This window comes from Neofelis nebulosa, chromosome 16, assembly GCF_028018385.1.
Source record: "Neofelis nebulosa isolate mNeoNeb1 chromosome 16, mNeoNeb1.pri, whole genome shotgun sequence".
Lineage (NCBI taxonomy): Eukaryota > Metazoa > Chordata > Mammalia > Carnivora > Felidae > Neofelis > Neofelis nebulosa.
This window is the reverse complement of record NC_080797.1, coordinates 61,147,567-61,174,751: the sequence shown is the minus strand read 5'-3', so window position 1 is coordinate 61,174,751 and position 27,185 is coordinate 61,147,567. Positions and strand designations below refer to the sequence as shown.

The 27,185-nt window shown below is 46.2% G+C and overlaps 1 protein-coding gene, 1 long non-coding RNA gene and 1 pseudogene across 4 annotated transcripts in view; 1 reads left to right on the top strand and 2 right to left on the bottom strand.

Moving 5' to 3' along the window:
- Window positions 1-25,628, top strand: part of FAM222B (family with sequence similarity 222 member B) — a 78,332-nt gene extending 52,704 nt beyond the window's left edge. For 2 of the 3 annotated variants that reach the window (XM_058704586.1, XM_058704587.1), the window contains exons 2-3: window positions 11,151-11,272; window positions 21,708-25,628. In XM_058704586.1, coding sequence (XP_058560569.1) covers window positions 11,191-11,272; window positions 21,708-23,314 — 1,689 coding nt within the window. In that variant the 5' untranslated portion in view covers window positions 11,151-11,190 and the 3' untranslated portion in view covers window positions 23,315-25,628. Of the gene's footprint in view, window positions 1-11,150; window positions 11,273-21,707 lie in introns of those variants that run through there. The other variant, XM_058704588.1, reaches the window with a different exon arrangement.
- On the bottom strand, window positions 4,830-5,447 carry LOC131497911 (large ribosomal subunit protein eL28-like; annotated as a pseudogene).
- Window positions 9,696-25,760, bottom strand: LOC131497915 (uncharacterized). Its single transcript, XR_009255212.1, has 2 exons — window positions 25,630-25,760; window positions 9,696-9,986 (listed from the first exon to the last, which is right to left on the bottom strand). It is a non-coding gene; the product is annotated as an uncharacterized LOC131497915 (long non-coding RNA).
- Between the last annotated feature and the right edge of the window lie 1,425 nt (window positions 25,761-27,185).

Here is a 27,185-nt window from a genome sequence, read left to right as displayed (position 1 = left end):
TACACACATATAATTAAGATAATTGAGACGAGAATCATGAAACAATAAGCATTTTTGACTGTGAATTTTTTAATTAAAAAAAATTTTTTTTGTTAATGTTTATTTTTGAGAGAGAGAGTGTGCACAAGGTGGGAGGGGTGGGGAGACACACAGAATGTGAAGCAGGCTCCAGGCTCTGAGCTGTCAGCACAGAGCCCGATGCAGGACTTGAACCTACAAACCGTGAGATCATGACCTGAGCTGTAGTCGGATGCTTAACCGACTGAGCCACCCAGGTGCCCCTAATTCATTGTTTTTAAAAAAAAAAAAAGACTGGTCACAGGGATGACTGGGTGGCTCAGTGGGTTAAGCATCCGACTACGGCTCAGGTCATGATCTCATGGTTTGCGGGTTCAAACCCTGCATTGGGCTCTCTGCTGTCAGCATGGAGCCCACTTCGGATTCTCTGTCCACCCCCCCCCCCCCACTGCTTCTCTGCCCCTCCCCTGCTCTCTCTCTCTCTGAAAAATAAATATAAAAATAAACATTTTTTAAAAATTGGGGAGCTTCTGAGGTTCAGTCGGTTAAGTGTCTGACTTCAGCTCAGGTTATGATCTCACAATTTGTGAGTTGGAGCTCTGCCTCAGGCTGTGTGCTGCCAGCTTAGAGCCTGGAGCCTGCTTTGGATTCTGTGTCACCCTCTCTCTGCCCCTCCCCTGCAAGTGCTCTCTCTTTCTCAAAAATAAAGAAACCTTTTTTTTTTTTTTTTTTTTTTTTTAATTGGGAGGCTATGGGGCCCCTGGGTGACTCAGTTGGTTAAGTGTCCAACTTCAGCTTAGGTCATGATCTCATGCTTCATGAGTTCGAGCCCCATGTAGGTAGGGCTCTGTGCTGACAGCTCAGAGCCTGGAGTCTACTTTACATTCTGTGTCTCCCTTTCTCCTTGCCCCTTCCCCACTCGTTTGAGTACACGTGTGCACGCTCTCTCTCTTTCTCTCAGAAATGAATAAACATTAAAGAAATTTTTCTTTAAATTGGGAAGCTCATGCTAACTTCATTAGATGAATATCCCATAATTTTTGTAGCTATTTCCTTTTAGACATTAAAAATTTTTTTTTCAAAGTTTATTTGACAAACAGAGTGAGTGGGGGAGATGCAGAGAGAGAGGGACAGAGAATCCACACTACGGGCACAGAGCCCGATGCAGGGCTCAATCCCATAAACCATGAGATCATAACCTGAGCTGAATCAAGAGTCAGAAGCCTAACCAACTGAGCCTCCGGGCACTCCTACTTTTAGACATTTAGATTTGTTTCCAGTTTTTACTGGAACACTAGAGTGAAGAGAATCGTATGTAAATTTTTGTTTGCATCTCTGTTCCTTAGGTTAGCTTTTATTTTTATTTTTGTCTCGTTTTTGTTTTTTTTTTTTCAACTTTTTTTTTTTTTTTTTTAATTTCTGGGACAGAGAGACAGAGCATGAATGGGGGAGGGGCAGAGAGAGGAGGAGACACAGAATCGGAAACAGGCTCCAGGCTCCGAGCCATCAGCCCAGAGCCTGACGTGGGGCTCGAATTCACGGACCGCGAGATCGTGACCTGGCTGAAGTCGGATGCTCAACCGACTGCGCCACCCAGGCGCCCTGTCTCGTTTTTGTTTTTAAGCAGGCTCCATGCCCAACATGGGGCATGAACTCAAGACCCCGAGATTGAGTCACATGCTTTACTGACTGAGCCAAATGCCCCAGTTCCTTAAGTTAGATTTTAGAAATATGGTTACTGTATCAAAGAATATGAATATTTTGGGGCTCCTGGGTGGCTCAGTCAGTTGGGCGTCCAACTTCGGCTCAGGTCATGATCTCACGGTCCATGAGTTCGAGCCCCGCATCGGGCTCTGGGCTGACAGCTCAGAGCCTGGAGCCTGTTTCGGATTCTGAGTCTCCCTCTCTGACCCTCCCCTGCTCATGCTCTGTCTCTATCTGTCTCAAAAATAAATAAATGTTAAAAAAAAAAAAATTAAAAAAAAAAAGGAATATGAATATTTAAGAAACTGTGCTGAGGCACCTGGATGTCTCAGTTGGTTAAGCATCAAACTCTTAATTTCAGCTCAGGTCATGATCTGGAGGTTCATGAATTTGAGCCCCACATTGGGGCTTTGGATTCTGTCTCTCACTATAGTGAGATCCTGCTTTGGATTCTGTCTCTCTCACCTTCTCCCTTCCCCTCCCCTATTTGTGTGCTCGCTCTCGCTCGCTCTCTCTCAAAATTAAAAATAAAAAACTGTTTATGCTAATTTCCAGAAAGAATGTATCTATCCGTTTAAACATGTCATTTTAGTGACTCATCGCTATATCCTTGACTCTGTGAGTTTTAGGTTTTTTCCAAACATTTTGCCATTTTATAAGCAAAAAATAAATAATCTCATTCCATTTAATTTACATTTCTTGAATTATTAGATAGTTGTACTGTTTCTTAAAAATTTTTTTTAATGTTTGTTTTTGAGAGAGAGAGAGACCAAGCACCAGCGAGGGAGGGGCAGAGAGAGAGGAGAAGACCAAGGATCCAAAGCAGGCTTCAGGCTCTGAGCTATCAGCGCACAGCTGGAGACAGGGCTCAAACTCACGAACTGTGAGATCATGACCCGAGCCGAAGTCTGACGCTCAAGCGACTGAGCCACCTAGGCGCACTGTCTTTATATTTGTAGTTGCTTATGTTTCTCCACACAACTTTGGTGGGAGCCATGTCTTCACTCCCCTTACATGGATTCATATGTTGCTGTGGATCATGTCTTTTTCACTGCTTCTATTCATAACTCTTCAACACCTGTTCAAAATTTCATTTAAGCTATTCTTTGCAGTTTTGATATCAACTACCCTCTTAAGTATTGTAAATCAATGTTATTACATAGCAAAATTTTTTTAATGTTTATTTATTTAGTTGTAGAGACAGAGAGTAGGGAGAGGGGCAGAGAACGAGGAGAGAGAGAATCCCAAGCAGGTTCCACAATGGGAGCAGAGAGCTCGATTCGGGGCTTGAACTCAGAAACCATGAGTTCATGACCTGAGCCAAAATCAGGAGTCAGATGCTTAACTGACTGAGCCACCAGGTGCCCCACATAGCGAAAATATTGATATAAATGTGTCTTGAAATTTCTAAACCCAGTAGTGAGCTTTGATGAGGCACTTAGACCCAGAAAAGAAAGACACCTCTGTACCAGGGTTAGGAAACATAGGCACACGTGGATTCAAACGCTCTCACCTAGACTTGTTTCAGAATAACACCTTGTAGTTACATACCCAGAATGGAGCCAGCCAAGTGTCTTCCCTTAAGCCTCTTCAATTCCTGTCCCCCTTCAGACTTGAAAGTTGGACTATAGACTGGGCTAGAGGGCCTGCTCTCTGGTGAGGTGATTCTGGGTCACTAGAGAAATCTAGCGAGACGAGAAAGGGCATGAATAAGCAACTTGTTTAGCTGTTCTGTAAACACATGATTGCCAAAAGTTTTTAACAGCCTGCTAAATTCTTAAAATTCTTTTTCTGTGTTGTGGCTGTTGGCTCTCTAAGTTTACAGAAGCTAACTGGGGAACCGCCTTTTTTATTTTTATCATACCTGTCTGCGGTCTGACTTGTTTTGGGCTCAATCAGGGCCTATTAAAGGTCTTCCTAGACACCCTAAGACTTAAAATTGCACCCAACTTTGATACCTTTTCAACAGATTCCCTTTAAACATTTTTTTTCTTTTTAAAGTTTATTTTGAGAGTGTGTGCAGAGGAGGGGCAGAGGGAGAGAGAGAATCTTAAGCAGGCTCCATGCTCAACGCAGAACCCAACGTGAGACTTGATCCCAGGACTGTAAGATCATGATCTGAGCCGGTATCAAGAGTCAGACATTTGGGGTGCCTGGGTGGCTCAGTCGGTTGAGCATCTGACTTCTGCTCACGTCATGATCTCATAGTTTGTGAGTTCAAGCCCCGCATCGGGCTCTGTGCTGACAGCTCAGAGCCTGGAGCCTGGTTCGAATTCTGTGTCTCCCTCCCTCTCTACACTTCTGCTGCTGCTCATATTCTGTGTTTTTCTCTGTCAAAAGTAAATAAACATTAAAAAAAAAAAAATTTACAAAGTGACGTTCAACCCACTGAGCCACCCAGGCACTCCAACAGATTTCCCTTTTAAAAAAATAGTTTGGGTCTTTTGCCTCAGTTTTTCCATCTAGATGTGAGATCATTGTTTCTCTGTCACTGGGCAGCTTTTCATGGACTTGTATGAGACTTGGGCTTTGAAGATTAAAAATTGCCACAAATTGTAACATATTTGCTGAATTACATCTCATCTGAATAATAATTTGAAACTTTCTGATTCAGAACCAGTTTCTACAGAAAATCCTAAAAGGTAAAAATCCAATATTTGTGTCTTATCTCAAGGAAGTGGTTTCTTGTTTTCATTGTCTTGCTAGGCACAGTCTCAGGTACTTGTGAGTGAAATTCTACCCGCTCTGACAGCTCTGCTTGCAGTTATGAATGTGGTTAAATGCAGAGTCAGTCTAAGATGGTTCATCTTAAGTGATTCATCCTTGATAGGCCTTTGGAGACTCAAACCTATTACATACCATAATGAAAAGTTACAAGTTCTGATTTCACTGCCTACAATAAACACAGCCTGCATTTTCACATTTTTAGGAACACTGATTTCTTCTACTTGATGGAGATTAAAGCACAGAAATCAAGTGATACTTTTTCAGTAGAGTATATAGATAAAAGTAGTAGCTGGGCTTTTTGTTTCAAGTGCCCAGGCCCCCCCCCCCTTTTTTTTTTGGTGGTTGATATCTTTATGGCTTTGGAGGGGGGACACAGGTGCTCAGGAGCTCTTGGTGGGCGGCCAGCTTCCTCTTCACCATCTCGGGCTTCTGGCTGCAGAGGATGGCACTGGCTCTGCGGATGGCAGCCGTGCACAGATCTGGGCAGTGCTTGTTCTTAAGGATCATGTGCCTGATGCTGCAGAGGCTGCCCCGGACATTCTTGTTAATGGTGGTCCAGTCCTAGGAGGTGCGGGGTTTTCACTGGTGGGATCTCGGCCGCACGACCACCACTAACCTCTACCGTCAGGCACCGGCTCCATGCCCAAAGTCTTGTGGTGAACTCACCGGTTGTAGCAGGAGTTGTGAGCCTTCGGGATATTGAGTTCAGTGCTGTATGTCTGCTTGTTCCTTTTGATCAGGAAGCTGGAGCACTTCTGCAGGACCATCTGTTGCAGGTAGGCGGACGCAGCATCAGCTCCTCTCACCATGGCTGCTGGAGGTGGAAAGAGCTGCCCAGGCATTTTTAATCCCCTCTGTTCTCTCACAGAGTGAAGGTACCTGTACACGCACAGGCACAGGCACTTGTCAGCACTCGTATTATCTATATGATTCAAGGATGCAAATTCAGATAATTTCCAGAGCGTGAGATTAAAGTATATGCTATCTTCAGGAATGTGAGCCAGTGATACTTATTCAAGATCTGTTATGTGATAATCTGGTTCCCGACTCTCTAACTTAGAAGGATAAATAAAAGACAGGTTCTGGTGTTCGGAAGCTCACACACACCTAAGTTGTAAGGTTAGAATGCCCAGGGAGAATACTTTCCCAGTACCTGAATAACACATTCAAGAGAAAGCACTGGGTCATGGATGAGTTAAATAATAAGAGGATCCAGGAAAGAGCATCCTTGCTGAAGAAAGCACTGGTAGAGAAAGTACCTTTTGGACTAGGATGGAGTGGGACCCAGGACAGGAAGATGACTTTGTTGGCAGGTTCTGAAGGGTAGTTAGTAGGAGTCGTGTTTCCTAAGTGGGGGTGACTTGAAAAAATAAGCCCTGGGGCTCCAGGCCGACTCAGTCCCTGGGGCATGTGACTCTTGATCTTGGGATCCTGAGAGCCCTGCACTGGTTGTAGAGATTACTTTAAAAAAAACAAATAATTTTTTAAAAGTCCAGGGACACCTAGGTGGCTCAGTTGATTTCTGCTCAGGTCATGATCTTGTAGTTTGTGAGTTCGAGCCCCACATCGGGCTTGTGCTGACAGTGCAAAGCCTGCTTGGGATTCTCCTTCTCTCTCTACCCTGACTCATGCGCACGTGTGCTCTCTCTCTCAAAATAAACTTAAAAGAAAAATAAAAAATAAAAGTGTAAGTGTTAAAAAAAAAAAAAAAAAAAAACCCAGACTGAACATTCACCATCCCCCCACACCCCTCCTAGAGTTGTGAGGTCACGATTCCAAGTGAATTTTAACTCGCTGATGGGTTAAAAATAGAGAAGAAAGATGCCTTTGAGCAGTGGCTGAACTTTATTCAGGTTGGGTAATTAGTGAAAAGTAGAATTCAGCAGAAGTTCACAGTTAAATCTGGACAAAGTTACCTGTTGAATAGATTGTTTTATTGTAACAGACCATAAAGATGACTGATTTTGCAGTCTGATTTGATAAACATGTAATCTTTGCTGTCTTTTGCCCTGTTGATCCCCCAGAGCAGTAGTTTGGCGTTTCCGTTAGGTTTTAGCCTAATTTCTTGGACCCCAGGAGTAAAGGAACAGGGAGCAGTAGGATAAAATGTTTTTCCCCATTATCAAAAAGTAGTCTTTTTATTTTTTTGATTGATTTGAGGGGGAGCACACACACATGCAGGTGAGTGGGGGAGGGTCACAGAGAGAAGGAGAGAGAGAATCTTAAGCAGGCTCCATGCCCAGCTCTGTCTCAGGACAACTATGGGCTCGAGTCTGATGCTTAACTGCCTGAGCCACCCAGATGCCCCAATAAGTAGTCTTTTTAGATAAGCCTTTAGCTCTTGGATGAGAAGGCTTTAATTAGAGATACTAAGGACTATTAATGTGGTTTCTCAGTATCATATTCTCTAAAGATGCATATACATGGGGGGTACCTGGGGGGCTGTGTTGGTTAAGTGTCTGACTCCTGATTTTGGCTCAGGTCATAATTCAACGTGTGTGAGATTGAGCCCCACATCAGGCTCTTTGCTGACAGTGTGGAGCCTGCTTAGGATTCTCTCCTCCACCACCCCCCCCCCAACCCCTGCTCCTGCTTCACACCTGCTCTCTCTCAAGACCACAATGGCAGATTCAAATTTTTGAACTACAGCGTGAATCAGTTTCTACTGGGCTAGTCAACTTTTTTTTTTTTTTTGAGGGGGGAAGGGTTCTTTTTGAAGGTTGGTGGGGGGTTGCAGGGAAGGGAAAGCAGGAGAGAGAATTGGCAAAGAAGTGTAGTGGGAGGCAGTGGATTGTGGGTGTTGAAACTGGGCTGGAAGTGATGGCTGTAGACCACTTCACCTCACCCCAGAGCCCTCTGAGTAAAAATAAATCCTTTTTCCAGCACTTTATCTTCTCTCCTCCTGTCCCTACCTTTCAGTGGTCTTAAGCATAAACAGGGACAAGTAGCACAAACCCAGCTGAGGTTTTCTTACCTGCGCAGACCTGCCCTAAGGTAGAGGTAGTCCTTTATCAGATGCCACCCAGGAAAGCAGAGTGTGGCATCACAACTCTAATGGAACTGCTGGCAGTCTTCTGACTGGGGTGGGGGTGGGGGGGAGGGCAGATGAAAGTACTTTTGAGTTTTCCCCGTGGGCACAAGGGTTTTGTTCCTCAATTAGAGATAGTCTGGAAATGCTAGCACTGGTGCGAATGCCCCAGGAGAGTTTGAACACCTTTCTGGGCTTACTGTGATACCATAGTCGCCCTGCTTAGGGAGCAGGCCAGCTGGCGGTGGGAACGCTGGCTGAGAGCGCACAGAGAGGCTTTGCCAAGGAGATCTTTTTTACTTTCTCTGTAATGTGTGCAGCTCATTTCGCCTGAGCTCTAGATTACTACTTGATTCTGTTTAGAAGTCAGAACTTGAATTTTGAGGCCTCTTCAGGAGGTAGTGCTAGTGTTGATTTCTGGCTCTCCTTGGGCTTCTGGAAGTGTCAACGGTAAACTTATATTGGGATTTGCTTTTTAGAAAAAGCCAGGTGGTAATCAGAATATGTGGGTGGTGTGAAGTTTTAAAAGAAAAGGCCTGTGCCCAGCTGCCAGCTTCCAGAGAAGTACTTTATACTGCACATCCCTTCTTTCTAGAATGGGTTGTGGAAGGGAATTGTTTCCGTCCTGTTTCATCACAACTTTCATGATTTTGCCACATTCCCTGCCTTCCCTGACGTAGCAGAACCTGATTCTTTTTTTTTTTTTTTTTAACGTTTTTATTTATTTTCGAGACAGAGACAGAGCATGAATGGGGGAGGGGCAGAGAGAGAGGGAGACACAGAATCGGAAGCAGGCTCTAGGCTCTGAGCCATCAGCCCAGAGCCCGGCGCGGGGCTCGAACTCACAGACTGTGAGATCGTGACCTGAGCCGAAGTCGGACGCTTAACCGACTGAGCCACCCAGGCGCCCCAGAATCTGATTCTTAAGTGAAAACTGGTCAAGGGGCTTGAAGACCTCCTTAGTACAGAGAGCAGTCTTTTGGAAGGGATGGCAGATAGAACCTTGAACTCTTAAAGGGTCGCAAATTAGGGCTGTACTCTTAGCAGCCTCGATAATGAGTTTTCTCGAGTTGCTGGGTGGTTCTCGTTGGGGACGTCATCATGGAGGGCCCCAAGTTCTGGTATCTTCTTCTTCCTTCACCCCCTCCTGCCCAAACGAAAAATTGATTTCCTAGGGTCTTTTTTTCTTTTTTTAAAAGTAATCTCTATACCCAACATGGAGCCTGAACACACAACCCTGAGATCAAGAGCCACATGCTCCACTGACTGAACCAGCCAGGTGCCCTGACTCTCGAGTCTTTACAGAATTCACCTATTATTTTTGCTCCTTTGTTCACTATCAGTAAATCCATTAATGTGTCTTAGCTGCAGTTTATCTCCTGTTCTTCCTATTGGAAATCCAGAGTTGTGGTTTGAGGTGCGATATGTTATGGTCAACTCTTAGGATCCACAGCCCCCCCGCCCCCCCATTCATCTCTTCCTGGTTGTAGGCATCAAGATTTAGTAGGTATGTCAGAGATTGCGGTGATCATGCTAGATTGGTTCTTTCCAGAAAGTACAGGGTAAGAGTGTGTCTGCAGGACAGCTTAGTGAATGTGTCCTCTGTAGCTCTGTCATCACAGTACTGCTGCTGTCCAGATGGAGTACAAGGCGTGGAGGTGGAAGTGTGCTTGGCTCATTGGAGGAGCTGCAAGGAGACCACTGTGGCCGAAAGTGGAATCAGAAAGAAAGAGGGGCAGGGGAAGTTAGAAGATGAGGTCAGAGAAGGAGTAGTAACAGATCATGGAAGGCCTTATGGACCTGGTAGGATTTTGAATTTTATTCTATGGGAAATCATTGGAGATTTTTGAGTTGATAAGGTTTCTAATTAAAAAAATAAATTACTCTGGCTGCTGTGTGGAGAGTAGATTGGGTGATAGGGGCAAGGGTGGAACAGAGAAACCATTTAGAAGGCTATTGTAGTAATCCAAGTGAGAGATGATGAGATGACAGGTGACAAGTGGAATTACCACCTGTTTCCAGGAAAGCCTGGGAGACCTAATTGAGAAAACATCACTAAAGCCCCTCATACAGCCCATTTCATAATATTAGGCTCCAGTATTTGTTAATTCCCTTCCTTTCCTTGGATTTTGCCTTCTCCTACATTAGGACCATAGGGGAGAGGTTATTAAACAGAGAACAGCATTCACAAGAGAAGGGATTGTAAACTGTACCTCAGTCATTCGACCCCAACAGAAGCCTTTTTATTCCTTGAGGCGCTGCAGTTGGCACCCTGTGTACATTCTGTTATCCCACCCACCAGAGACCTGAAAAGGCTGAATCTGTGCCAGAACTCTTGGACAGCTCTATTCTCATTGAAGCGTTCGATCTTCAGTTCTTTCCGCAGTTGCTATCTTAGACACAGTTTGAGCAGCCCCTTTTACAAAGTGTCTTTTTAGCTACCTGGCCTTGCAAGCTGGAGCTCTCAGATACTCCTCGTGACAGGTAGTTTCACATAGCTGAGAGGGCCCTTCAGAGAGAAAGAAAGAGGGTTTGCGGTCTTTGTTTTACACTTGAGCTTTCCCCCCACTCCGCTTTTGTTGGGATTAAAGCTTTAACATAGCCACCTTGATTTCTGGGTTTTGCAGCTTGGGAAAGGAATTTCATGTATTCTAGCATAAGATATTTATTTGAAAAAGCTTGGTCCTTGGTACACAGGGAGCTTGCATTGCTCTTCCCTACAGAAGGCCACATCAGGTCCACTCTCTTGGGCAGGTCTTGTTGGTAGACACCACAGATGAAACAATGCCGTCTTGACATGACGTCAGGATTACCTGCCTAGAGAGGGTTGCCGGCAGCCTGCTACCTCACTGATTTACTCTGGGAACAATGTAAATTTTTTTTCTTTTCTGGGGTCCAGGGAGACTAATTGTGTGGTAGACAATAGGAAAGGTAAATCCTCAGAAACTTACAAACAGAATTTGCTTTAACAGTAGTTAATTGTGTCTCCTAGGATGCTTTGCCCCTTCTTCCTAATAAAAGTAAGCTCAGATTTCTGCCATAGCCAGTTGGACTTTGGGTGTCTCTGCAACTTGTATACTGTACTGCCTCTGGAAATGTCTGACTGCCCCTGCCCCAACCAGGCCTGTAAATAGACTGAGCCAGGCCCTATTAGGGCCAGCTCTCTTCAGGAACCCTGTTCTATTTTCAGGGAGAAGTCATTTTTCCTTTCACCTCCGTTAGAATCTGCCCTAGCCTTTCTGCTCCTGCCTTAGGAGCTGGGACACAGAAGAGAGCTAGAATGTCCTGTATCTAGCTAGCAACCCCACGGGCCTATCCAAAAGCAGCAGGGAGAGGCCATCTACAGGAAATGCAAATGCCAAGAGTGCATGTAAAGCTTATGAACCGTAAAAGACTTTACCAGTACACCTTATTCTCCAGTTATTTGTGTGGTTAGGTATTTCCAGGTTTTATTTCCCCTCGTGGCCCATGTATCTGTGCTGACTGAAACAGAATTTTAGCCATAGTAACAGGGGCAAATTGTTGCTGTAGATATATTTTCAACCAACATCCTGCTAATTAAATTGCTTATCTATCTAAACTTGGGCCTCTGCTACTCATATCCAATGTCCCTGGTATCTTCCTTGAGTGAGTTGCCTTGTATTCCATGACCTTGTTTTTGTGTTCATTGCAGTGTGAGTGACTGCCTCATGTTGTGTTGATGCCAGTCTGCCATGCTAGCCTGTCTACCAGGGCCAGGTGACCTGTCCTTTCAGCTTCTTCCTCACACGCAGATGAACACTGGACTTCAGAAATGTAAGTAATCTGGATCCCGGAGTAGGAAGTAATCCTTATTTTGTCCCTACATTTGAGTAATCCCAGGGGAACATCAGGGGTATGTTGACTGTGAACTTTGGTACTTCCAAGATATTCTTCACAGACAGCAAGAAAGCAGCTACAAAACTTGTCCACAATGTGAACGCTTTTATAATCAGAGAGATCCTCGTAAATACTAGATTTCCCCAGTGTCTGTCATAATGTAATTGTTGCTGCTAACTATCTGTTGAGCACCAAAGCCGTAAGGGGTTTTACAGGGATATATATATATATATATATATATCCCTGTAAAACCCAAACTTTATATATATATATATATATCACCTTTCAAAGGTGTTTTACTTTGAACCCCCATGAGGAATTGAATGAAAACTCACAGTTTTGATTACTTACTGTATCTTAGAAATAAACTATTGACCCTTTTCTGTTATTTTGGACTCTGAGCATTCTCTACTATGGAAACAGCTCCCTTTGACTTTGCTGTCTGCTGAGCCAGTGACCTCAGTTTACAAGTAAAGAAGCTTTCACCTACAGAAGGGATAGGGAGCTAGCTTTCTCAGTCTCTCTGGGTATACTCCTGCTAATAAACTTGCCCAAAAGATTGACCTTTTGAGAAAAAAAAAAAAAAAAGGAATCTAATAAAGTAAATTGTGCCCAACGTGGGGCTTGAACTCATGACCCTAAGATCTAGGAGATCAAGGGTCACATGGTCCACTGACTGAGCTAGCCAGGTGCCCCAGATTCCTGTCTTAAACTGGCTGGAATTGGAGCGTTAGGCCTCATATCTTCCCAGTTTCCTGGCTTCTGTCCCTGCACTACAGTGATGTGCAAGGAAAAGATTCTATTCCTAGCTCATTACCATGTACAGTGTCTTCAAGTATAAAAATGGCCCTAAATTTGGGATAGACCTTCCTTTCAGAGCAAAAGGGGAAATCACTGAGGCTTAGGCTTACCCTTTAATAGAAAAGGTGCTTCAGCACTTTACCCAAATCCTTTATGGCACGGGTTGGTAAACTTCTTCCGTAAAGGGCCAGATAAGCAAATATTTTAGGCTTTGGGGTCCCTGTTGCATCTACTGTTGCAGGGCAAAGGCAGCTATAGACAACACGTAAACAAATGAGTGTGGCCGTGTCCTGATGAAACTTTTTACAAAAACACAGCAGCTATATTTTATATTTTGGCCCACAGGCAGTAGTTTGCTGAACCCTGCTCGGGGAGATCATCTTCAGAAGTTAAAAGTGGTCTAGCCTCTTGACTTCATTTCTTTGAAGGAGAATAAGACCCAGAGCCTGATGAATTCTGGGATTTGGCCAACGATTCCAATTCCTGTAATGACAAGCTAAAACTAACAGTCTTCTTCCTGTAGCTGCCTGACCCAATAGGCAAGCTATGCTATGCTGTACCAGCTTTCCTCCCCATCTTTCTCTCAATAAATGATATTTGGGTGATAAAGTTGTCTGTGTTCCCTGGCCACTGAAATCTGCATGCTAACTGCATTTTGATTGGTTCTGGGGTTCCAGGGACACAACTGGATAAGGGAGTTTACTTAGAAGCATGACAGAGTAGCTCGCTGACCTTGCTTCTAAGTTCCTTCGTGTACTCAAACAGCTTTACCCAGAGATGGAGTATCAAGGGTGAGCCATTTGTGAAGAAAGGCAAATAGGCAGCTTTATCTTGGGTGCTGACTTCGGATCTACACTCCTTCCCAAAGCAGCCTCAAAGTATCCTCTGCCAACCACTGTCCTCAAATTTGTATTCAAGAATTGCAATAACCTTCCCTGGTTTCAGGCTTGTCTGGGGAATAGCGTATTGGAATCCCTTTGTCTCACTTGATTACTATCCTTAACTACACACAAGCCTTTGCAGAGAAGAAAACCTGTTTTAAGTTGACTTGCTTTCTTTTCACCTCTCCCAAAATGTAGAAGAAAACAAATTCTGCCATATGACTTAGAGCCGTTAGCATTGAGCATTTAAGGTGAGATGGAGCATCAACTCTACCCTTTTGGAGCCGGCACCAAGACCCACTCAGAGCCCAGGCTTCTTAGCATAGAGACCTGAGAACCAGTTTTGTAGTTGTGCTCTTCTTTCCCTGCCCCTCATCCTCAGGAGGGTCTTACAAAGTTGTTAGACACACAGAGCTTGGTATTGGGTGGGGAGGGCGCAGGGATGGGGCACAGATGTTTATAGATTATTGTGCTTTATATTATAAGAGCTCAAGGCAGGAGAGACGGGACATGTGGCTTCTTGGCCAGCTCTGTAAGTCACCTGGCTAATTGCCTTCCTCAGGCTAAACCCACCACATGTATAGAATCACAGAATTGGTCCCTTCCGACTCCAACATTTTCTCACCTCCCCTTCCTTTTCTGTGTGTGTAGGAGAATGTAACGCATTTCCCATCCTGCCATGGGGTAGTCTGGATTAAGGAACATCTTGGCTTTGGTGGTTCTTGCATTTGATACAGGACCACAGTTGGGGTTAGGTAGATACCCTTCTAGAGCTTTTCTAGGTTTTATATTCCACACTGTCACTTGTTTTGAGAGTTCTCAGCTGTTTTGGAACTTTACTTGGCAAAATTTCCTCTGACCCATCTTTTCCCAATTCACCAGAAAATGTGTTTTTGGACACCGCCCCCCCGCCCGCCATTAACCCCAAGCCTCTGCTTCTCCTTCCCCAGCTCACTATCAGGTATATCGTAATATTTCTGGTTGAATGGCCGAAATGACCAAAGGTTCTTGGTCCTCAAATAATCTTTTAGACAACAACTTTGACCTCCTTCATTGTAGAGTAACAGGGCCTGAGACAAACATCGGAATCACCCACTTTCACTACTACTTTCTGTGCCTGTCCGCCCCCTAGTGGAAGGTCCTGGAAATGGTGCATTGACCCAGTAACTGGATAAACCCATAGAAATCTCAGAAATTAGTTAATATTTGTTGAGTGCTTATTGTATGCCAGGCAGTATTTTGAGCATTGTTATCTTTGTTCTCATTCGTTCCTCAGTGATTCCATATGAGAGACTCTCATCTTTCTTTTGAGGAGAAGGAATAGAGTAGCACTTGTCAGTGTCACATTACTGTTCAACTCGGCTACAAGTCATACTCGGGTCAGACTCCAAAGCCAGTGTTTGAAACACACTGCCTGGGCATCTCCCACCTATTGATAGTTTCCTGCTGCATATGGTACTTGCATCTTCTGACCTTCAAAATAGAACAAACAGGGAGGTCCCTGTGGGGAAGCTGGGATTCAGGGAGATTGCCCACTCTCCCCCAATCCCTGGCATAGACAGCAGTGCTTTCTGCTGCATTTAACTCCCAGACTCAAGACCAGCGGGCTTTCTTGGTCAGGTTACTTTTTCCTGTCTATGCACACACTCAACCAAACCTACTATCTTTGAATAATAACTTTCAATAGTCATGGTTCCTGTTCTCAGACCTTCTTCCTATTCATTGAATCTCTTGATCTTAGTGCTTCTATGAGGTACACCAGCAGGTATCATCCCTGTTTATAAATGAAGAGTGACTGGGGTGCCTGGGTGCCTCAGTCAGTTAAGCATCTGACTTTGGCTCAAGCCATGATCTCTCAGACCGTGAGTTCGAGCCCCGCGTCAGGTGGGCTCTGTGCGGACAGCTCAGAGCCTGGAGCCTGCTTCCGATTCTGTGTCTCCCTCTCTCTCTCTGCCGCCCTTCCCCTGCTGTTTCTCTCTCTCTCTCTCTCTCTCAAAAATAGATGAACATTTAAAAAAAAAAATCTTCAGAAATAGGGGTGCCTGGGTGGCTCAGTCAGTTAAGCGTCCGACTTTGGTCATGATCTCATCATTCGTGATTTTGAGCCCTGCGTCAGGCTCTGTGCTGACAGCTTGGAGCCTGGAGCCTGCTTCGGATTCTGTGTCCCCTTCTCTCTGCCCCTACCCAGCTCATGCTTACACTCTATCTCTGTCAAAAATAAATACTTAATAAAAAAATTTTTTTTAATCTTCAGAAGTAAAAATAAGATATTATGAGCAATTATATGCCTATAAAATGGGTGATCTTGAAGAAATGGGCAGATTCCTAGAAACATATACACTACCAAAACTGAAACAGGAAGAAATAGAAAATTTGAACAGACCCTTAACCAGTAAAGAAATCGAATTAGTAATCAAAAAATCTCCCAAAAAAACAAGAGTCCAGGGCCAGATGGCTTTCCAGGGAATTCTACTGAACATGTAAGGAAGAGTTAACACCTAGTCTCTTGAAGCTGTTCCAAAAAATGGAAATGGAAGGAAAACTTCCAAACTCTTTCTGTGAAGCCAGCATTACCTTGATTCCAAAACCAGAGAGAGACCCCCCCTAAAAGGGGAACTATCCCTGATGAACATGGATGCAAAAATCCTCAACAAGATATTAGCCAACTGGATCCAACAATACATTAAAAAAATTATTTACCATGACCAAGTGGGATTTATACCTGGGATACAGGGTTGGTTCAATATCCGCAGAACAATTAACGTGATTCATCACATCAATAAAAGAAAGGACAAGAACCATATGATCCTCTCAATAGATGCAGAGAAAGCATTTGACAAAATACAGCATCCTTTCTTGATAAAAACCCTCAAGAAAGTAGGGATAGAAGGATCATACCTTGAGATCATTAAAAGCCATGTACAAAAGACCCAACACTAGTATTCTCAATGGGGAAAAACTGAGAGCTTTCCCTCTAACATCAGGAGCAAGACAGGGATGTCCACTCTCACCACTGTTATTCAACATAGTATTGGAAGTCTTGCCCTCTGCAATCAGGCAACACAAAGAACTAAAAGGCATCCAAATCAGCCAGGAGGAGGTCAAACTTTCACTCTTCACAGATGACATAATACTTATATGGAAAACCCAAAAGATTCCACCAAAAAACTGCTAGAACTGATCCATGAATTCAGCAAAGTTGCAGGATATAAAATCAATGCACAGAAATTGGTTGCATTCCTATACACCAACAATGAAGCAATAGAGAAATCAAGGAATTGATCCCGTTTGCAATTGCAATAAAAACCATAAAATACCTAGGAATAAATCTAACCAAATAGGTGAAAAATCTATACACTGAAAACTATAGAAAGCTTATGAAAGAAGTTGAAGACACACACACACACACACACACACACAAGAAAAATATTCCATGCTCCTGGATAGGAAGAATAAATATTGTTAAAATGTCAATACTACCCAATGCAATCTACACATTCTTTTTTTTTTTTTTTAATTTTTTTTTTTTTTTAACATTTATTTATTTTTGAGACAGAGACAGAGCATGAACGAGGGAGGGTCAGAAAGAGGGAGACACAGAATCTGAAACAGGCTCCAGGCTCTGAGCTGTCAGCACAGAGCCCACCTGACGCGGGGCTCGAACTCACGGTCTGAGAGATCATGACCTGAGCCGAAGTCGGCCACTTAACCAACTGAGCCACCCAGGAGCCCCAAGCAATCTACACATTCAATGCAATCCCTATCAAAATGACACCAGCATTCTTCACAGAGCTAGAAAAACAATTCTACAATTTGTATGGAACCAGAAAAGACCCCAAATAGCCAAAGCAATCTTGAAAAAGAAAACCAAAGCAGGGAGGCATCACAGTCCCAGACTTCAAGCTGTACTACAAAGCTGTAACCATCAAGACAGTATGGTACTGGCACAAGAACAGACACTCAGATCAATGGAACAGAATAGAGAACCCAGAAATTGACCCACAAACGTATGGTCAACTAATCTTTGACAAAGCAGGAAAGAATACCCAATAGAATAAAGACAGTCTCTTCAGCAAGCAGTGCTGGGAAAACTGGACAGCGACATGCAGAAGAATGAACCTGGACCCTTCTTACACCATACACAAAAATAAACTCAAAATGGATGAAAGACCTCAGTGTAAGACAGGAAGCCACCAAAATCCTCGAGGAGAAAGCAGGCAAAAACCTTTGATCTTGGCTGCAGCAACTTCTTACTCAACACGTCTCCGGAGGCAAGGGAAACAAAAGCAAAAATGAACTATCGGGACCTCATCAAAATAAAAATTTTCTGCACAGCAAAAGAAATAGTCAGCAAAACTAAAAGGCAACCAACGGAATGGGAGAAAATATTTGCAAACAATGTATCAGATAAAGGGTTTGTATCCAGAATCTATAAAGAACTTATCAAACTCGGGGGCGCCTGGGTGGCTCAGTCAGTTGACTGCCCGACTTTGGCTCAGGTCATGATCTCGCTGTCCATGGATTCAAGCCCCACATTGGGCTCTGTGCTGACAGCTCAGAGCCTGGAGCCTGTTTCAGATTCTGTGTCTCCCTCGCTCTCTGCCCCTCAACCCACTCATGCTCTGCCTCTGTCTCTCTCTCAAAAATAAATAAACATTGAAAAAAAATAACTTAAAAAAAAAAACTTATCAAACTCAACACCCATAACAGAAATAATCCAGTGAAGAAATGGGCAAAAGACATGCACAGACACTTCTTCAAAGAAGACATCCAGATGGCTAACAGACACATGAAAGAATGCTCAACATCACTTATCAGGGAAATACAAATCAAAACCACAATGAGATACCACCTCACACCTGTCAGAATGGCTAACATTAACAAGTCAGGCAACAACAGATGTTGGCGAGGATGCGGAGAAAGAGGATCTCTTTTGTATTGCTGGTGGGAATGCAAACTCTGGGGCAGCCACTCTGGAAAACAGTATGGAGGTGCCTCAAAAAACTAAAAATAGAACTACCCTACGACCCAGCAATTGCACTACTAGGCATTTATCCACGGGATACAGGCGTGCTGTTTCGAAGGGACACATGCCCCCCCCCCCATGTTTATAGCAGCACTATCAACAATAGCCAAAGTATGGAAAGAGCCCAAATGTCCATCAGTGGATGAAGGGATAAAGATGTGGTACACACACACACACACACACACACACACACACACACAAAATGGAGTATTAGTTGGCAATCAAAAAGAATGAAGTCTTGCCATTTGCAACTATGTGGTTGGAACTAGAGGATATTATGCTAAGCAAAATTAGAGACAAGTATCATATGACTTCACTCATATGAGGACTTTAAGACACAGAACAGATGAACCTAAGGGAAAGGAAACAAAAATATAAAAACAGGGAGGGGGACAAAACATAAGACTTTTAAATATGGAGCACAGAGGGTTACTGGAGAGTTGTGAGAGGGGGGATGGGCTAAATGGGGAAGGGGCATTAAGGAATCTACTCCTGAAATCATTGTTGCACTATATGCCAACTAATTTATATGTAAACTTAAATTTTTTTTTTTTTTTTAATCTATAAATGAAGAGTCACTGAGACAGACCCTGAGTAGTCAGATAATAAAGCCAGTACTTGAATCCGGATCTCTCTTTGTTCTAACCACAGATTCCCTATTCTCTACCCTGCCTTATTCCCCGTTGATGACACCTTTAGTACCAGCTATTTAAATAAGTTGCTTACAGGGGCACCCTGGCTGACTTAGTTGGTAGAGCATGTGATTCTTGATATTGGAGTTGTGAGTTTGAGCCCCACTTGGGCAAAGAGCTTACTTTAAAAAATAATAAATAAGTTGCTTACAAAGCCATGGTATTTGTGTTAGCTGTACCCTTAATTAAGGGAAGATGTTACAGAAGAAAGCAAGCTTCCAGGGTGCCCTTGTGGGACTGAGATAAGAAAGTGTTAAGAAAACTTTTTTTTTTTTTTTTTTTTTTTTTAAGTGCTAAGCTCAAGTCTGGTACATGAGGTAGGTGGTGCTGGATTCCAAGAATGTAGCCAATTTTTTTGTGTCCAATATACTTATCTCATCCTTGAGATTCTTCCTTAACGAAGATACTGTAGGGCACCTGTGTGGTTCAATTAAGCATCTGACTTTGGTTCAGGACATGATCTCAGTTTGTGAGTTTGAGCCCCGCTTCTGTCTCTCCCTCTCCCTCTCCCTTTCTCTCTGCCCCTCATGGGATTTGCGTGCGTTCTCACCCTCTCTCTCAAAACAAAGATACCGTAGCCTGTATCCACCCTTCCCACCCTTACTTCCTTTTGATTCTGATTCCTTTATCTGACTACTGTCATCACCATGGTCAACATCAGCAGAAACAGGGAAAAGAGAACTAAAAGAGAACCAATCCCGTGTAAGTGTCCCATTCCATACTCCTGAATCAGGCCAAGCTACCTTCTGCCTCTGCTAGGAGAAAGAAAACACCCTGAGAGTTGGTACTGACTTGGAACAAAGGAACTCTATTGTTCAGTAAGCCAGTATACCTCTCTCTCACACCTGGTCTTCAAGGAGAAAAACCTACCACTGTGGAGGAAAGCCCAGAGGCAGACCTGTTATTACCTGTCTGAACTAAAACCCAGCAGCTGTTGACTGCCATTACTCAGCTGAGCCCAGAGTTGTTCAGTTGATTTTGACCAGTCAGACACCCGAGTGCAGCGGCTGACCTAGGCAGCTTCTAATGGAATTCTGGTGTCTCAAGGGACTATGTCTCAGTGATCCCAGACTTCTGGTATTTTCTTGTCCAGGAGAATGTAACAAGGGTCAGAAAAAGGTCCTACTTTATGGAGACTGAAGCCCATTGAGGGTCAGTGGCTTGTAAGAAGCAGCGGAACTCACACTCCGCTGTCAGGGCTTTGATTCTGCTCACCAGCTAGTAATACCTAGTGGATAGGAGATTTCTGGGCCTCTCTGCCTCCCTCCCCTTCTTGCCCTCAACTGTCACGGTCACATTCATCCTTTTAAGACCTTCTTCAAATCGGTCATCTCACGAACATTTGTGGACTGAGCGTCTAACCTGTACAGTTAATAAAGTAGAACTTAAACGTGTGAGTCTTTGCTACTTCGAGGCGTGGTGCCCCTAACAGCACAGCTCTTTTCCACTCTGTACTCTTTTGCTAAGTCTCCATTGGTGAGCATGGGACCAAATCTCGCTGTGCCTTGTGGATGTCAGCTCTCTTTTTTCCTGCCTCCAAGAGCAGCATTTTCTAAGCAGTTGCTGGCAGGCTAACCAGCAGTGCCACCAAATGAGGGCAGCTGTGCCCTCTTCCTTCTGGCACACTCTTTGCCCCCCTTCTCTTGCAGTTGATGCCCAGTGACGTGACTGAATGGGGTCTTCTTGGGCCAAGGCAGCTGAGGCCACAAGCTGGGCATTCAGTCAGCTTGTTCCCTGCTCTATCCTGGCTGCCTTCTGCAAGGGGAGGAAATAGGGTGGGAGTTAGCTAGCTGAGCCTAGGCTCCCAGCCAAGCCCCTTCCTTCTGCTTGGGCAGACTGGGTACTTACTCACGCAGCAAGCCTTTATTAGGCGCCTTCTGTGTACACTTGGGAGACACCCTACCTCAGAGAGGGAAAACAGAGCTGAGACCTTTTGCAGGAGCCTGGCATCCTTAAAGAGCTCTTGTTCTCAGAACCTTTTCCTTTTTGACTGGAGGTCCAACATCCGCTGGAGCCCCCTGCTGGGTGGCCCCTGGAGATGAGAACAAAGAAACTGTTAACATTAATGAGGCGCATTGAGTGGGTACTTCCGCCATCTCCAAAGGCAGGCAGGTTTTTCCTCTTTTCATTTTGGAAAGTGACAGCTGACAAGGGCCAAACAGACTATTTTTGGCACTCGGGACTTAAAGATTCTCTGAAACCTTTCTTTTCAGTTCCCTCCCTGCTGCCCTGTCATTATTGCCACCCCCCACGAGGAAATAAATAAAGCCTTTTGATCTTCACCCAGTCAGGCCGAGGGTAAGCTGTAAACAAAAGTGAACTTGTGACATAAGGCTAGGGGAGGGATTTTGGCAGCTTATTCCTCTGCTCCTAAAAAAAAGACATCCTGTTTGCTGAGCCAGGATGCCCACCCAGTGGGTATGGTGCCCCAGCTGCCAAGGCACAAGAGAAAGCTGCTGCCTCACTGGCCACTGCAGACTGAAGGGCAGTCACTCCGGGCACCCTCTTTACCAGAGCATCTGCCTAGAGCCTTCACTGCTGAGGCCAACAGGTAGGAACTTGGAGAGATTTCCACTTAGAGGAGCAACCTTCAGTTACTTCTGTGAGAATTGGCCAAGTTCAGGCTCTCCAAAATCCAGGACTTTGAAAGTTGCTCTGCTGTTCTGATCTTTGGTGGCCTCATTTGTAAATGAGAAGCCTGATAGTACCCACCTTCTAAAGCAGTAGCGAGGATTCACCGAGAGCCTGTCACCTGGCACAAGGCCTGGCTAGTTGTGAGCGCTGACTGAATGTTAGCAGTGCTTGTTACTTGGGGGCACAGTGAGGCCGGGTCTAAAATGAAGACTAGGGATAACTTCGTTAACCCCTACTCCACCATAGGCCCTTAAAAGGGGAATCTAGAAGGGCTGGTTGGCTTGGCACTGATGAGCTCCCTCTCCTTCTTTGCTCTCCTTACCCTTCTCTCTCTCTAGGGGACACTACACAGAAAATGAGAGCTGCTCACTATCCTACCCCAGCCGAATTGGACGCGTATGCTAAGAAGGTCGCAAACAACCCACTGACTATAAAAATCTTCCCCAACAGTGTGAAGGTTCCCCAGCGGAAACACGTTCGTCGTACTGTGAACGGCCTCGACACATCAGCCCAGCGCTACAGCCCCTACCCGACTCAGGCAGCCACCAAGGCAGGCCTGCTTGCCATTGTCAAAGTGCCAGCCAAAAGCATACTCAAGGACTTTGACGGCACCCGAGCCCGATTGCTCCCTGAGGCCATCATGAACCCCCCAGTGGCGCCCTATGCTACTGTGGCACCCAGCACTTTAGCCCACCCCCAGGCCCAGGCTCTGGCCCGCCAGCAGGCCCTGCAGCATGCACAGACCCTGGCCCATGCCCCTCCCCAGACGCTGCAGCACCCTCAGGGTATCCCGCCACCCCAGGCGCTGTCCCACCCTCAGAGCCTCCAGCAGCCTCAGGGCCTGGGCCACCCTCAGCCCATGGCCCAAACCCAGGGCTTGGTCCACCCTCAGGCCCTGTCTCACCAGGGTCTCCAGCACCCCCCCAATCCCTTGCTGCATGGAGGCCGGAAGATGCCAGACTCAGATGCCCCCCCGAATGTGACCGTGTCTACCTCAACTATCCCCCTTTCAATGGCGGCCACCCTGCAGCACAGCCAGCCCCCGGACCTGAGCAGCATCGTGCACCAGATCAACCAGTTTTGCCAGACGAGGGCAGGCATCAGCACTACCTCAGTGTGTGAGGGCCAGATCGCCAACCCCAGCCCCATTAGTCGCAGTCTGCTCATCAATGCAAGCACCCGGGTGTCGACCCACAGCGTCCCCACGCCAATGCCTTCATGTGTGGTCAATCCCATGGAGCACACCCACGCGGCCACAGCCGCGTTGCCTGCCGCAGGCCCTGTCAACCTGCCCACGGGCATTTCTCGAGCCCCTGCTGGCTACCCTAGCGACCTCAAGCCAGTCGCCTGGAACCAGCACCAGCTGGCCCACCTACAGCAGATGTGCAGTGAGGCCGGTGGGACGCCGGCCCCTGGCCTGACAGGCAAGCACGCAGCAGGACGCGAGTTGGCAGGGCCTGGCTTTGTGGGCAAGGCCCCTGCCTACCCGCAGGAACTCTGCCTGACACAGTCCTTCCATCTGAAGCCACCCCTGGAGAAGCCAACCCCATCCCCACCTGTCAACGGCCTGGCGGCCCCACTGGCCTACCCCAATGGTCACTACTTCCAACCCCTGTGGAACAACATTCTGCCCACTCCCAATAGCGACAGCTCGGGGTCTCAGGACCTCGCCATGCCGTTCCACGGTGGGCAGCCCACAGGTGCACCCCTTGACTGTGGGACGGCTGCTGGGGCCCACTACCGAGCAGGGGCCGGGGGCGGTCCAGTGGCAACCCAGAACAGCTTGATGCAAACAGTGGATTACCTAAGCGGGGATTTCCAGCAGGCCTGCTTTCGAGAACAGAGCCTGGCTATGCTGAGCAAGGCCCACCGAGCCCCTGGCAACCGAGCCCCTGATCCCGCAGATAGTCGAAATCTTCATATTCAGCACCCTGGGTATAGATAGGTAGCCCCGGTGCCCTCCACAAGCTACACGTCATACATCACCCTCCTAGGTTTAGACTTACTTTTGAGTAATTGGATAGTTTCAGAGTTTCGCTGCTCCGATGTGATCATTCTTAGAGGTCTAAGAAAGGGAATTTGGTGGGATCTATTTGAGGACAGCGGGGGATCCCCTGGTGCCCTCACCCTCCCCTCCACCATCCCCAGCAACTTCTGGGTTTATGTTAGGACCTAATCCCAACTCCAAGCTTTTGTCTCTACTGCCTATCAGTCCCTCCACCTTGACCATTTCCCCCCAGCCACCTCCTGCCTTTTCTTGCATCTCTGCCCGTTTTCCTAAGGACTGAGGTGTGGGGTAAGGAAGGGCCCTAGGTGAGGTGGCCGTAGGTGCCCAGCCCCTTAAGCTAGGACTTTCCCTGTCTGCCTCTCTTTGGGACTAAGAACCCAGACTTCCCAAGTGCTCTGGAAGTTAATTCCTTCTTCACCCAAAGATCTCAAAACGGACCCAATCTTCACCTCCTCCCACCCCTCTCCATTCCTCAGGGCTTTGTTTAAATCTGGATTCCAGAGTCACTGCATTTGCCCTTGCTACATTCAAGGGCACCCTGTAGGCACTTGGCCATAGCCTTGAGACCTGGGGGAAAAAATGCGTCTTTGTGTTGGTATCTTAGTTCCTGACACCCCTTTCCAGCCCTAGAGAAAGGTAGTAACTGTCCAGCACACCCAAGATCCCTTTCTCACTGTTGTCTCTCTCCCAACTCACCTGCTGCTCCCATCCCCCACACCCCTCCAAAAACACAAGCAAAACAAAATAGGATCTTGAGAAATTAGGTAGGTAAAGAAAGGATGATCACATTGGAGTTCGGAATTAAAAACACCAAAAAAAAAAAAAAAAAAAAAAAGTTAAAATGCATTTGGTTCTCTACACTGGCTAAGAATATTGCTCTACACTGTAAGTTTTAAATGTCCTGTTTCTGTATGAATGTAGTGTGGGTTTGAGTAGCGTTGTGTGAGCGGCCCCACAGGTACATTCACCCTCTAGTCACCTCCTTTTGCAGCCCCTCAGTATAATGAAGAAAGAAAGAAAAAAAAAAACACAAAGCCTTAAGCTCTTTGAATTCTTCCTTTACCAAATGAGCATGGTTCTAACAGCTGGAGGCGGACCTACATTGGAAGCAGCCCCTCCTGCCCGCGCCCATCTGTCACGTGCCCATCCTCCACCCCACGCTCAACGTGTTTCATTCCCAAGTGGCAATTAGTTGGCTAGAAATTTAAAACTTTTCTGTAACTTTAAATTTAGATCATGTTTTGTAATTTTTTGCACCCTTCTGTTAAAGTTGGGCTCTGCCTTTTTTTTTTTTTTTTTTTAAACCAAATAAGCCCTTACACCTTTCCTCTTGTCTCTGGGGAATGTGAGCTGATGTTCTTATTTAAGATTTGGGGTTTTGTTTACTATACTATCCACTGTTCTTTAGCCAGAAATTCTCTAGTGATCTGAAGCAATGTGACTGAAGACCAGTTTTTAAATTATGTGTTGGCAAGTTGCCTTATATTTAAAAAGAGAAAAAAAGAGAAAAAGAAAAAAAAATGCCTGATTGTGTTATGCCAAATGATAGCAACATGAAGTCCTAATTTATTTTCCTGCCGTCTGTGAACACTGGTACCTCCCTGTCCCTGAGCCCTCAGGAGCACCTGCAGCTTCTGGCGCAGCGCCTTCTCCCAAGGCTTCACCGCCACCGTCTCACCCAGGGTCCCTTCCGGTTCTCACTTTCTCTGAGAGAACCCCACCGTCCCCCCTTATCCCTTGCTTGATCTCCAAACCAGATATTTTTGCTGTGAGTTTTTCCAATGCCTCTCTCCAAAAGGTGAGCTGCTATCTTAGGAAATGGGACCGGACACCAACTTGGGGGCTTTAAATCAAACCTCAAACCCTCAAATCTCTTCCTGTGTAGGGGTGCAAATCTCTGAAGCTCTCACTCCCACCCCTAGTCTGCATGGAAAAATGTACTGTGGCCCCTCTTCCCCCCCCCCCCCCCCACTGCCCTTGCCTTTGGTGTGAGATGTTTCCTAGTTCACCCTGAGCCTCTCTCCCCCCTCTGCCAGCCAACCCCCAACCAGCAATAAGGGTCCAAGCCAGGGCCTCCTATCCACACTCCCTGCCTCCATCCCACGCTGCCCCTAGGGAATACCCGGATTCCCTACACTGTCCACATACTGTAGCATTCATTCTCCATCTCCCTCATCTGCTCACCTGTGGTGGTTTATGGGTGTGATGGGGTTTTTAAGATTATTATAAACCAGTAAAAAGAAAAAACTCACCAGAACTTGTCCTATTCGTTGAATGCTGTGAATGTTTGAGGTGCCTTTTCTTGTAATGATTTCTGACGTGCCTGCTCTCCACGAGAGAAGCGGGTCCTCAGTTGTAGGACGCGAGCCCTTACAGTGTTGGGCCCACTTCCCAGTCTGTGATGCCAGACCAGGTGCTGCGGTGATTGGGCAGCCGGCACGTGATAGGGCCTCCCCTAGGCGGGGCGCTCGGGGCGTGTTGGGACCCATGGGAAAGTGTGGTTTATCGCCCCGCTCTACAGGCTCCATGTGCTGCCACTTTCAGTCCACGGACCGTTGAAACACCAGGATCTGCTTTGCTGATGAGCCAGCCGAAGACTAAAACGCCCCTCCCTCCCCTTCTCCCACCTCCACCACTTGGGGATTTCTGAGGGCCTTTGACAGCTGGAGGTAATAGGTGCCGCAATCTGTAACCTGAAAAGTGGCCCCTCCGAGTACTGATGGAATTGAAAGTACAGTTCCCTTCGGAGCACGCCCTTCTCTGCAAGGTCCCCTTGCCTCCTTTACTCCTCACGCCATCCATGTGAAAGAAAGCCTTCTACCTGGGTCCCCTACCCGCAGTCGGCCCAAGGTCCTGCAGCTAAGTAGACAGGTGAACCCAGCTCTGCCTGGCCTCTTTGGGCAGATGCGCTGGGAGACCAGCACCTCAGGTTTTGCATAGTTCCACATAGCGATTCTGACCGTCTGCAACAGCACTGGAATGAGGTCTAGGCCTGGGTGTGGGGGCAACTCTGGGAGGCACCATCCGGCTTTCCCAGTCAGTGCGCCCCTGGAGTGGTGCAGTGACACGGTCCTGCCGGCAGAGGGAGCCCAAGCTTGACCGAGGATGTCCGGCCAGTCTTGGGAGACAGATGCCGGCCGGGTCGCCTATTACCTGCCGCAGGAGCTGAAGAGAAGGCATTTGCTGGAGCCCCTGGCAGCCGGTGGTTTTCCCTGCGGGCTTCCAGGCATCGCTGTGCCAAAGATGGCTTATCTGGAGAAGGGGCCATCTTTCCCAGCCGGCAGCCAGGGCCCCATCTCCCCCCTAGATCAGTGAATTTGACCTTTTGAAGGCTAATAAGCTGGTAGTTTCCCAGGCTGAATGTCAAGGGTCTTTCCACCTCAACCTGTGTGTGGGAGGGTGGAAAAGGCAAACACTACCACCCTTGAACCTTCTCCTTAGTAGATAATAGTTGCCATACATCGGGCCTCTTCACAGGGCCAGGCAGTAAGAGTAAGGGACTTTATGCTGATTAATCGTAAAGTTTACAAGTCTAGGTAAACAGGGTTACTTTCATTTTACCAATGAGAGTAACGGTGCCCCATGTAACTAAGCAACTTGGCAAAAAGCAAGCACAGCAAGGATCCAAACCCAACTCTGCTGCCATTATTGAAGGGAGCTGTATTACTAGGGATTGCTAGAGCTTAAAACCGAATCCAGGCCCTGTCCCAAACCAGCTGAAAGACACTGAGAAATCAGTTCACTCCTCTATTCCTATTTTCATCAGTCAAATGTGGATAATCACAGGCACTCACTGAGGGCTGTATGA